We start from the raw sequence: 12,785 nt of genomic DNA on the forward strand, positions 1-12,785 counted from the left end.
CCATATCTTGAATACACATTCTTTATGAGTATACGTGGACATTTGCCAAAATAAACCATCTGTCAGGACAAAAAGCAAGTCTTGACAATTTCAAATATTGAAATTGGGCAGAATATGTTCTCTGACCACAGTGGAATTACAACAGAAACCAATAACAGAAAGATAACTAGGAAATAGCCAATGTTTGGAAAATTAAGCAATAGATTTCTAAATAAACCAAGAGTAAAAAGAAGAAATCACAATAAATATGAGAACATGAGTTTAAATGAATGATAATGGAAGTATGAAAAATTATGGGATGTGCTTAAGCAGTGCTTAGAGGAAAATTTGTAACTTTAAGTGCCTATCTCAGAAAAGATTGAAATCAATGATCTAAGAGTCTGTCTCAAAAGCTAGAAAAAGACAAAACATTAAACTCAAAGAAAATAGAAGGAAGAAAAACGATATACAGGAGAGAAGCAGAAATAAAAGAAATAGAAAAAAGATGTCAGTTGAGAAAAACAAGGCTAAAAGTTGGATCTTTGAAAAGATCAATTTTATTAAAAATTGATAACATGAAAAATATCTTAATGACCCAGGGGTAGGCAAAGATTTCTTAATACAAAACAAAAAGCACTGACAACAAAAGAAAGACACTGACAAACTGGATGTTATTCGAACAAAGAACTTCTGTTCACCAAAAGATACCACTAAGAGAAAGAAAGGCAGACTACAAACTGAGAGATGTTTGCAATACTTTTGACAAACATCTCCTACTAAGAATATAAAAACAACTCTTACAAATCATTAAGGAAAAGACAAACAGCACAACTTAAAAAGAAACCAACAGGCAAACGATGTGAACAGGCAGATCACAAAAGAGGATATCTGCAAGAATGTTTATCAGTCCTTCTCAAGCTCTCCCAAAAAATGGAAGAGGAGGGAACACTTCCAAACTCATTCTATGAGGCCTGCATTACCCTCATACCAAGGCCAGGCAAAGACACTACAAGAAAAGAAAACTTTGGATCCACAGCCCTCATGAATATTAACGCAAAAACCCTCAACAAAATACTAGCAAACAGAATTCGACAGTGCGTTAAAGCATTGTACACCATGACCAGCTGCAGTTTTTTCTTCCTAGAATGCAAGGATGGTTCAACATAGAAAAATCAATCAGTGGAGTACACTGTACTAACAGGATAGCCACATGATCATCTCAATGGATGCAAAACAAGCATTTGGCAGAATTTAACACCCTATCATGATAAAAACACTCAACAATAATAGGAATAGAAGAAAGCTATTTCAACACACTAAAAGCCTATATGAACAATCAATTCATGGTAAACATCATACTCAATGGTGAAAGCCTGAAAACTTTTCCTCTAAGATCAGGAACAAACAAAGATGCTTACTTTTGCCACTTTTATTTAACACAGTCCTGGAAGGCCTAGTCAGAGCAATTAGGCAAGAAGATCACACACACACACACACACACACACACACACACACACACGCAACTTAATACAAAGCTACGGTTTCAAAATAGCGTGGTGTTGGCATAAAGATAGGCATACAGACGAATAGAATAGAATAGAATAGAATAGAATAGAATAGAATAGAATAGAATAGAATAGAATCGAGAGACTAGGAATAGACCCTCACATACATGGTTAAATGATTTTTAGCAAAGATGTCAAGACCACTTAATGAAGAACAGTTTTCAACAAATGGTGGTGGGAAAACTAGATATCCACATGCAAAAAAAAAAAAAAGAAGAATTTGGACTCTTACCTTATGCCATATAAAAAATTAACTCAAAGAAGATCAAAGACCTAAACATAAGAGATAAAACTATACAACTCTCATACAGGAAAATCTTCCTGGTTTTGGATTTGGCAATGATTTCTTGGGTCTGACACCAACAGTACAGACAACAAAAGAAAATTGGATAAGCTAGGCTACATCAAAATTAAAAACTTTTGTGCATCAATGTTACACAGGTAACAGAGTAAAAGGCAACCCATGGAATGGAAGAAAATATTTGTAAATCACATATCTGATAAGGGGTTAATATGAAAAATATATAAAGAACTCCAACAATTCAGTAACAAGAAAAAAACAATTCAAATAAAAAATGGATAAAAGACTGAACAGACATTTCTCCAAAGACAATATACAAATGATTAATAAGTAAATGAAAAGATGCTCAACATCACTAATCACTAGGGAAATAAAATACAAATCAAAATCATGAGATGCCATTTTGCATGCATTAGTATGATTATTTTAAAAAAACACAGAAAATCACAAGTATTGGCAAGAATGTGGAAACACTGGAATGTTTATGCATTTCTAACAGTAATACAAAATGGTGCAGCTGCTGGGGAAAGCAGTATGGTGATAACTCAAGATATTAAAAATAGAATTACCATATGTCCAGCAATTCCACTCCTGGGTATATACTCAAAAGACAGAAAGCAGGAACTTGAACAGACATTTGTACATCCATGTTCATAGCAGTATCATTTGCAATAGCCAAAAAGTGGAAACAACCCAAATGTGTATCAATGGATGAATGGATAAACCAAATGGGGAATATACATAAAATGCAATGTTATCCAGCCTTTAAAAGGAAGGAAATTCCTGATACATGCTGCAGTATGGATGAAGCCTGAAATAAGTGAAATAAGCCAGTTACATAAGAACAAATACTATGTGATTCTATTTTTTAATTTTTTTAAATGTTTATTTCTTTTTGAGAGATAGAGAGACTGCAGGCAAGGTAGGGGCAGAAAGAGAGGGAGACAGAATCTCAAGCAGGTTCCAGGCTCTGAGCTGTGAGCACAGAGCCCAACGCGGGACTCAAACTCAGGAACAGTGAGATCATGAGCCAAAGTTGGACGCTTACCTGACTGAGCCACCCAGGCGTCCCTCTATTTTATATAGTCAAATGCATAGAATCAGAAAGTAGAATAATAATTGCCAGGGACTGGAGGGAGAAGGAATGGGGAGTTATTGTTAAAGCTTCAGTTTGGGAAGATGAAAAAGGTTTTGGAGATGGATGGCAGCAATGGCTGCACAAGGTGAATGTACTTAATGCCACCAAGTGTACGTTTAAAATGGTTAAAATGGTCAATTTTACGTTACACATATATTAGCACAGTAAAACAAAGAATGCTCAGAGATGTTAAGAATAAAAAAAAAGAGACAATTTAAATACCATCAACATTTAAATGGATGTGTAAACCATGGTATATGCATACAATGGAATACTATATGACAATGAAAAAGTACTACATACACCAGCATGGCTACATGACACAGACATTGAGTGAAAAGAGCCACAGACAAAAGAATGCAGACTCTGTAAGTCCATTTATATAATGTTTCAGAAACAGGCAAAAGCAAACCATAGTGATAAAATTCAGGACAGTACTTATTCATAGGGATGAAACATGAAGGAACTTCCCAGGGTGCTATAAATGTTCTATCTCTTTTCTGGTTGATGGTTACATAGGTAGAGACAAAATGGGGGCAAATATTCATCAGACCATTCACATAAGATTTATGTATTTTATGTTCAATTTATCTCAGCTTTATAAAATGAAGCAAAATCGTGACGACAGAATGCTACTATTGGAAGGGACTCCAGAAGAAGGCTGTTCAGAGTATCTAGCAAGCACCATTGGGGCTTATGGACCAGGTGTCCCCGGCCATGCTTTGAGAAACCTGCACTAAGGAGATGCACGTTAGCAGCCAAGGGAGAAGGACACCTGTCCCTGCTGGGAATTATATTTACAATGAGCTGTCCCCTTTTTTAGTGTTTAGGGAGCAAATACAAGTCCCACTTAGTCTTCTCTCTTAATATGAGGCACCCAGAAGACCCAATCTAACATAACCCAAGGAAAGGTGTAAACACAGCAGTTTATATCTGCCCATTAACTCCAATTCTCTAGTCCAAGACCCCGGAAAAATCTGTACTTTCAAAGAGCAAGGGCATTCATGACTCTGAAACAATGGTGCCATGACACCCTACTTTAATCCCACATCTACAGTGACACCGAGAATGGCCTTTCCCATTTCCCATCCAGGGTCCACATTTGCCCAAATGGGGCATCACTGTAATCGGGTCTCTCTGAGGACTTACACGATATGAACATGTAAACAGCAAGTGTCTGCTGTGTCCCCATTTCTGTGGCTACCTGACTACATTACATTCCCCACCACAGAATATACCAGGGAGGGCCTAACGTATTCCATAAATGGCTTCAGAGTCTCTTGTTCCAGGTGACATGCCCAAGCCTAGCATTTAAGAAGCACTATCCCTCCCACGAGGACACTGGCCATGTCTAGGACATTGTGGAAGAATGAGTTTCAAGCACTTACTTTCATCATTAGAAACATTCCCCAGAGATGTGTGGCTGGAATAACGTTTGTTTTCACTTTCATTGAGACATCTTTCAATCCAGCTCTCTAAAAAAAAAAAAAAAAACAACAAAAAACAAAAAAAGAAACAAAAACAGAAAGAAAGAGAGAAAGAGGAAAGAAAATCACAGAATTGCAGAAATGCTGTTGGTGTTTGTGAAGAGACAAGAACATCATAAACACATTAGATTCAATTGCCCATCAGCTTTCATCTGAGACTGGCCCCGACTGGAATTTGACTTTCCATGAAGCCCCACAGCAGCCACCATTGCTGATGAGCCTTTGCGGAGTAGTTGGAGACAAAATGGTGATTGAAGCCCAGTTGAGTATTTCCTGGTCAGATTCTACTACTTCTGGAGTATTCACAGCCCAACAGTACCAATTGAGAATTATCTGTCTTTGCAAAGAAGATACGTTCCTGAGAAGTTGTTTGTAAAACAAAGTTTGGTCAACTAAATGACTGGTGGTGGTTTGCAGATGGTAAGTTAGCAGCAGAACCCTTTATTTAAACAAAAACAAAAAGGAAAGCAGATAAAACCCTGAGGGCTCTGGTTGAAGTGGAGAAAGAGGGCAGGGAACCTTATAGCTCACTACCCTTTGCCCGGGGACCCCCGAAGGGGCACTTCCAAGCACAGGCCGAAAAGCCACTGCGGGAGGACATATTAAAAACTCTACAATAGATATGTAGGACTTTTAAAATTCAAAACACTACATTCTTTTAATCCAATTCCAAAGTCTACAAAAGTACTTTCCACACTGTGGTGTAATGCTTATTCCATTGTCTGGACCAGCTACATGCATGCATGCATGCATGCCTGGATGCATGCATGCATTCATTCATTCAACATCAGCTAAGTACAGTCAGTTCTGCTAGAATGCTTGTTTTGAAAATAAGAATGTGTTCCAGTGCAAGTAATACATTGGGGAATGATTTGAGCAGAGAGCAAACTTCGTGCTTGCTTATGCTCAATTTCTTGCCTAGGAAGCATCAGGGGAATGCAGAAAAGCACACATAGCTGCACTGAAGCCCACAGGAATATGCAGAATCCACACGTGCTCACACCTCGGCCATCTACCAGTTACTTTAGTTCACCACATGTGTTATGAGCCACACCTGCCTGGGTAACCCATGTTTGATCACTTCATAGTAGCTCACAAGCTGCAGCCTTTCTGACATCTGCTTCCAAAAGCAGGGCTTTTGGGGCTTTCAAGGCTTTCAGGGCTTTTCCAAGGTGAAGTGTCACATTCATTGTATTTGTGTACCTCTTAACCATTAACATGTGCAAAACTGTGCTATCGTCTTCATTACGTTCCAATTTTTTAAATGTGTCACTGACAAAGGTTTTGAGTGTTATGCCCCTAGTTTATTTTTCTAAATCAACGCTGTGGTTTTTATTGTGCAGTTTTGCAGGGCACCAAGCTCAGTTAGGAGTTTTAGGAATGCATATGTGGTGTTAGAGCAGAACTGACTAGACCTATGGCCATGTGCTTCTGAACAGTGCAGTCTCCCATTGCCGGCTCTATAATATAGGAGATGGCATTTACTGAACACCTGTTCCAATATGCCAGGCCCTTTACATATGTTATCCTGTTGAAGTCAGGCAACAACTTCCAGAAGAAAAGATTTTCACTCCCATTTTTTTCCTAGAAAGCAACTGAAGTTTAGATTAAGTAATGTGACTCCACGTAGCTCAAAAGGCCAAGGCCAAGATCATTAGTTAACATCTTGGGAAACATATTCTCAAAAGAAGCCATGCTGATGCTGACGAGTGAGCTATGGGGTGGCGGGGGGGGGGGACGCAGGGAGACATGTTGGGTTTTTTGTTTTATATCCCAACAAACTGCTCTTTTAAAAGCTGCTCCCTAAATGGTAAATAAGTAAGGGGAAATATCCAAGGGGAGGAACAGGAGCCAGCTTGTTCAGAGGAAATGGAAATCTGGTATTTCTGAGGAAACACTGAGCAACAGAGAAATTCAAAACATGAAAACACCGCCCCTTCCAGACATCAGCCGCGCAACGTAGAAACAAATGGCTTGTGATGTTTTCAAAGCTGGGACGGCGCAAGGTGGGGTGTTCGTCATCACGTCGCCTCCAAAGATGCATCTGGATACAAATCTCCAGAATTCTTTTCAGGAGTCTCCAGAATATCTCCACTCGGATCTTCTAATCCCTTGGAGTTCTGGCACAATTTCCTTGGCAACAGCCGTGGCTGCTTTTGGATGGCAGCTACTGAAATCTGCAGCCCGTTCCTCCGCCAAACCACACCACCAAAAGCAATTGCTATTGTTCTGGACCAGCCCTGGTCTTCCTAGTGAGATATTCACATCTAGTTACTCTCATATGCGTGTGGGCATGCACACGCTCGCACATGCACACATGCACACACAAATACACACACTCTTTTCAGCAGACACAGGGAACTAAGAGAAACACCTCTCACTCATTTGCCTGCGCCAGATGAGGCCTGTTAAATTTGGAGTCCTCGGAAGGGCCTATTCCTGCAGGTGAGAACCCCCAGTGGTTGGTGTGACAGTCTCTGAAGAATTCATGGTAACATTCCGGAGGGGAGCTGGCTCTGAACACCAAGGGACAAGACAGTGCAACACCAGCCCACAAGAGCCCAAGTCGAGGAAGAACTTTCCAGATGATGTGCCTCTACCCCATGTTGCCCAACACTGGAGAGAGATGAAAGCAGGGTTATGAGAAGAGAGAGAGGGCCGGAAGCACCAGGAAAGAAACAGAATAAATGTCACCAAATAACCCTTTCCTCCACCCCCTGCTCCTTCTCAGGTCTGACATCGTCACTTGTGCCTGTGGCCACTCTGCTACCCTGTCCTTCTCCCCGGGGCAACACAGAGTAAGTGTGGTCTGTCCTGCACATGGCAGATATGAGCAGATAGCCACCATGGCTCCATTTTTCTGGTCAAAGTACCTCACTTGTTTTGGCTCTTGCTCAGAAGGAATTGTTCCCACATCTTTGCCATCCAGTTCACCTGCATCTGGCTGTCTTCTAGTTAATCAATATCTATTTGAACATGTGCCATCCAGGATGAACTCTGAGGGTCCAGACCATGGTCTGAGTAGTGCCAAAGATAATATGGTGGAACCATCACCTCTGCTGCTCTGGACATGTGGAGTTTTCAGAGCATTCAAAGGTCTTACATTCCGGACTGCACATATGAAAGTGAGACGTCTAAACAGGCCTTGGATCCACAGGTGCTCTTTGACCTTTGTCCTCTTCCCAAATGGGGCTCTCAGCAGCAGCATCTCTAACTCATGTCCCCTAAGTCAGGCTGCTCCATATGATTGGAAGGCTTCTTTTTAGGTAAAAAGAGGTAATACGAAGTAAAATGTATATACTTTAAAGCTACTAACAGTGTATTTTGGTCTTGCAAAGATCAAGAGTTACTCAACCAGAATGACAGGTATACTGAATTTTTAATAAGGTGCATTGTTCATCTAACTAATTTATTTGTAGATTATGTGATTTAAAAATAATAATAAAGGCTGCCATACCTTGGGTCTTTATGGGCTAAGCATTATGCATGTATACCATCATACTTAATCCTCATAACAACCTTGAGGTAGGTGGTATTAAGAAAATTAAGGTTCAGTGACATTAGGTGACTTGTCCAAAGTCACCCAGCTAGTAAGAGGCAGATCCGCATTCAGACTTAGTCCGTAACCAGTAAGCTCTCTCCCAGTGTGGGCTGAGCTCCCCGCTCCTACATTCCACACGGGCTCTAGCACCCGGTGCCAATACTGTATCACTGATCACAGTCTGCCTTGCGTTCGAACTTCTGCTAACGTCCTACTTACACATTACAATTTTTGCTGAATTCATTCACATATTTCTTTGCCAGCCTTTGTTATACATAACAGGCCCTTCTGTTTAGGTCCTAAATATCTTAAGAGTGAAGTCCATGTTACTCTATTTCTTTTGACTCTCACTTCACCTGGTATGAAGTTTTTCCTATAGGGTGGTCTCAATAAATGTTACATTATTGACACACATGACATCAAAGAATGCACAGCTTATAAGCAGACACATCCACTATCTATAGAATTTCCTAATTTTTTTTTTCTACCACATAAGGCATGAAATAGTACAACACATCAAAGGTGATCTTCCAAATACAGAAAGCAATTTTCAACCAATGTCTGTGTTGTGCCTTCTAGATAGAAAAAGCTACAATAAAAAGCTGTGAGTGAAACAGACATGAAGACTGGCTTCTGCCCTGCAGCTGCCATCTAGAAAGCGAGGCAGATGCTACTCCCCAAACTCATGAGTGCAAGGACCCTGGCCTTTCTGCCCACCTTGTACCCAGAGGCTGGCACTGTGACCGTCCCTGTAGATACTGCCCAATAATATGTGTCATTGAATGCCTTGCTTTTTTTTTTGAAAAATAACATTAAGTTCCTACTGTACGCCAGGTCTTCTGCAAGGCATTTTCACATACGTGGTTTAAATTAAAGGGATCTCAGAACAACAGTATGTGGTATGTATTAATATCTCTGTTTATAGACATGAAAACTGAGGCTTGAAGCAGAGGTGCTAACCCAAGGCAGACTGTGATCACACTGCTGTACGGGCACTGGGTCCTGGGACACAGGAGGAGAGCTCCGTTCACACTTGGCTAATCTCCCTGCTCCCAACTGCCTCTTTCTTGATCCACAAAAATCATCTGATCTTTTAGTAAGAACCAAACTTGCTCTAAGTTCCCAACAGGATGTACTGACAGCTGTGAGTGTCGGCTCCTGGGCTGAGAAGCATCACTACATCTGACTCATCTGGGATCACGGGCAGGAAGGAGGATGCCAATCAGGACTTGTGGATTTTACTTTCCAAGGAGTTTACCCCGCACTCCTTAAAGGCAGATCTTCATGACTCCCCACTTTAGACTGGATTTCATAGAAGGTTTGGTTCCGTTTGCAGTAGCAAAGAACAACTACGAAGTATCTGCATCAGGGACCCAGCACGCCCCAGGCTCAGAGCAATATTGGTCTGGCAGGAGAAACTGGGCAAGATGGTAGTCCAAAGCCAGGTAATCCTTGAAGTTTACAGAGTGCACTGACATGAGAAACCGATCTGAACTTCACAGTCCACCTCATGAGACAGAAATTCACCCCCCTTTACACATCAGGAAACTGGAGTCCAGACCAGGACAGTGGTTTGGCTGAGGTCACACACAGTCAGAGGGATCAAAGTCAGAATTCAAACCCAGATCTTCAATCTCAAGGCCTATGCTTATTCTACTTGCTAATTCATACTGGGCACAGACAAGTCACTCTAGCTTAGGCTACCCATCCACCCATTCATTCATTTTGCAAATAATTATCAAGTGCCTTCATGTAAAGTTGTAACAGAAGATGACAAATACATTTTAACAGGGAGCCAATATATCACAGCAAGATATCGCTGGTGGACCAAGGTCTCTGGACCTGAGAATATCTTGTTTATGTATTCTTGTTTTATTCTTTATTTTCCCTACCTTAAAAATATAAGTTCTAACAACCATGTCTGTCTTTTCCATGCTTAGTCCCCCAGAGCCTGGCACAGTGTCAGGCTCACAGCTGGTGGTGATGGGTTGCGATGAAGTAAAGTAGGATGAGAGAACAGGATGAAGGAAAGCACCCTCATCCCAGGAAGGCCTCTGAGAAGCAGCAGCATTTGAGCACAGACTGAGTACAGTGAGGGAGGCTCACGGGGAGGGGACCACAGAGGCCAAGTCCCTGAGGGGAGATCATGGGTGACCCATGATCATGGGACAAGGGACGGCAAGAAGGCCCAGTGATTGACAGAGTGACCAAGGGAGAGACAGTACCAGATGAAAGAGAGGACAGAAGCAGGCTGGGAAGAGTGTGGAGTTCACAGTTAAGACAACTGGATTTCAAATCCCAGCCTTGCCACTTCCTAGCTATGTAACATCGGAATGATTCCTGAGCTTTCCAAAAAGCCCTACCTTCCAAGTTTCCAAAGATTAACTGAAATACTACAGGTGAAGCACTTCGCATGGTTGGCTTTGTGGGCCATGGGAAGGTGAGGAAAGCATGGTCTCCGTCCACCAGGAGCTCAAGCCGAGTAATGAGGACAGACAGTAATGCAATGTTCAGCATTTATGTCGGGCATTTCCCCCACATCAGTCCCCCTGCTTCACATGCCTCCTCTCTACTCCCCACGGCAACCCTGAAGCAGAGACTCGACAAATTCCAATCCCTGAGGAGGAACAGAGACTCAGAGAAGCTGGGTAAAGCCAGCCAGTGAGGTGGTGGCCGAGCTGGGTCAGGTCTGTCTGCCTCTGAGGCTGGCTTGCTCTCACTGGGACACACTGCCTCGAGGAGCCAGCAGTAACCAGGGGCAGGTCTCTTATTCTAATAAGGCGCAACGGAATCACAGAGAAGGGAGCTTCCATCTTGGCCTTCACATAGGAGGTGGCATTTCAGCTGGTCCTTAAAGGATTAGGCACCTGCCAGACCAAAGAGGGCAGGAGGGCCACGTCATGGTCAAAAGCCCAAAGTGGGTTCTGGGACAGGGGACGAGTCCACCGACTGGTGACTGGAGGAGGAGGGGCAGGGGGCAGGTGGGAGAGTCTGTGAGGAGCAGATTGCCAAGGCCTTGCCCACCAGGCCAAGAAGCCAGCAGGCAGCTGGGAGCCAGCCGTCATTTTGAAGCAGTGGGGGAGTGAACACGACGAGCTTTGTTTCTGAGGAACTAGATGGGAACAGGGAGTTCTTGACTTATGCAATACCTGAAGAAAATGCCGCCTGACTTAGAAAGTGTCACCAGGTTTTAATAGAAGGCGTTATTCATATTCTTTGTATCAACAGTCTTTCAGGGCACTGTGCTGGGGCCTATTTTAGGAACTCACAGCTTTAGAAATGCTACATCAAAAAGTTGACACGTCACACTCACTAGCAGCTGCCAAGGGAGGACCAGGCCCCAGGTCCTGGGGGTACCAGCACACCCCCTAGTCCCCCCTCCCTTCCCCTCCCTTCCCCTCCCTTCCCCTCCCCCCGAGGCCCTGGCCACTACCAGTGGAACCATGCCAACAAGGCCCGCTCCTGTCTCCCCAGGCACCAGGGTGTGATTTCCTCTTCATCATTCTCTGTCTCTCAGCCCTGTTTTCCCTCTGTCCTGGGCTCCCCACAGTGGTGACACACAGGAACACGTGGAAAGTCTGGGCCCAGGAAGTGGGCAGCTGTGTGGCCTCTCCAGGGGCTGGGGGGGTGGGCCTCAGGTCAGTGGGTTGCCATGGCAACACCACAGGCCCTGCCCCAGGGGCCACTGGGTTCCAGGAAGGGGCCCCTGCCCTGCCTCCAAGGGGCCATCCCACCCTGCCCCTTCATTCCTTCCCTCGTTCACCAAATACTGCTTTAGCACCAACCATTTGCCAGGCTCTGAGGTTCTAGTGACAGACATCGCAGACAAGGTCCCTGCTCTCAGGGAGCTTGTATTCTGTGGTGGAGATGGGACAAAAACAAATAAGGTGCCTCCAGGGCACAATGAGTGTCAGGAGGAAAATGAAGCCACTGAATGGGAGATGGGGGTGCTGTCTTAGGTAGCAGGACACTGAGGGCCTGCTGGAGGAGGTGATGTTGGAGCAAGGGCAGAGGTCTGAGAAGGAAGGGGCTTGAAAACCAGTATGTGGGAGAGCGTGAGGATGAGTGAGAGCAGCAGGAAATGGAGGCAGAGGTAGGAAGGGCCAAAAGCGTGTAGGCACTTGCCGGAGATAGTAAGAACTGCACACTTACCCCAAATGTGCTAAGAAGCAAGTGGCCTGAACCGCACTGGCTCGGAAAGTGTAGCCTACTAGGGGATGCACATTCATTCATCCCACTCACTACCGCTTTCTCAACTATTTGTGGAGTACCATGAGCCAGGCACTGTGCTACACAACAGGGGCATAGCAGGAAACCAGACAGCGTCTGTCACAGGGAAGGTTAGAGTTTAGTGTGAGAGTCAGCTGTTAAATAATAGACATGTAATTCCCAAGAGAGCCAAGGGACGGGGGCAGAGGGAGAGAGAGAAAGAGAGAGAGAGAGAGAGAGAGAGAGAGAGAGAGAGAGAGAGAAGGGAGAGTCTGGTCTAATCTGTGAGTCAGGGAAGCTTCTCAGAGGAAGTAGGATTAAACTGACAGCTAAAGATTAAGAAGGCATCATGTCACTCCCCCAGGTAAACAGGGAGGGAGGAATATTCCTGGCAGAAGGAACATCACATGCAAAGGCCCTGAAGCTGGCTGAAGAATTACGCGTTCAAAAAATTGACAAGCAGGGGCGCCTGGGTGGCTCAGTCGGTTAAGCCTCAACTCTTGATTTCAGCTCAGGTCATGATGTCACGGTCCCTGAGTTTGAGCCCTGCGTCAGCTGCTGGCTG

General features: G+C 43.7%; 1 protein-coding gene across 3 annotated transcripts in view; it reads right to left on the minus strand.

The window, feature by feature from the left end:
* Window positions 1–12,785, minus strand: part of RFX4 (regulatory factor X4) — a 166,110-nt gene that overhangs the window by 134,938 nt on the left and 18,387 nt on the right. For 2 of the 3 annotated variants that reach the window (XM_086712458.1, XM_086712457.1), the window contains exon 2: window positions 4,372–4,458. The exons of the other annotated variant lie outside the window; for it this stretch is intronic. In XM_086712458.1, coding sequence (XP_086568584.1) covers window positions 4,372–4,458 — 87 coding nt within the window. The remainder of the gene's footprint in view (window positions 1–4,371; window positions 4,459–12,785) is intronic. 3 annotated transcript variants of the gene reach the window in all.

This window comes from Puma concolor, chromosome B4 (assembly GCF_028749965.1).
Source record: "Puma concolor isolate L17-30 chromosome B4, mPumCon1.1.hap2, whole genome shotgun sequence".
NCBI lineage: Eukaryota > Metazoa > Chordata > Mammalia > Carnivora > Felidae > Puma > Puma concolor.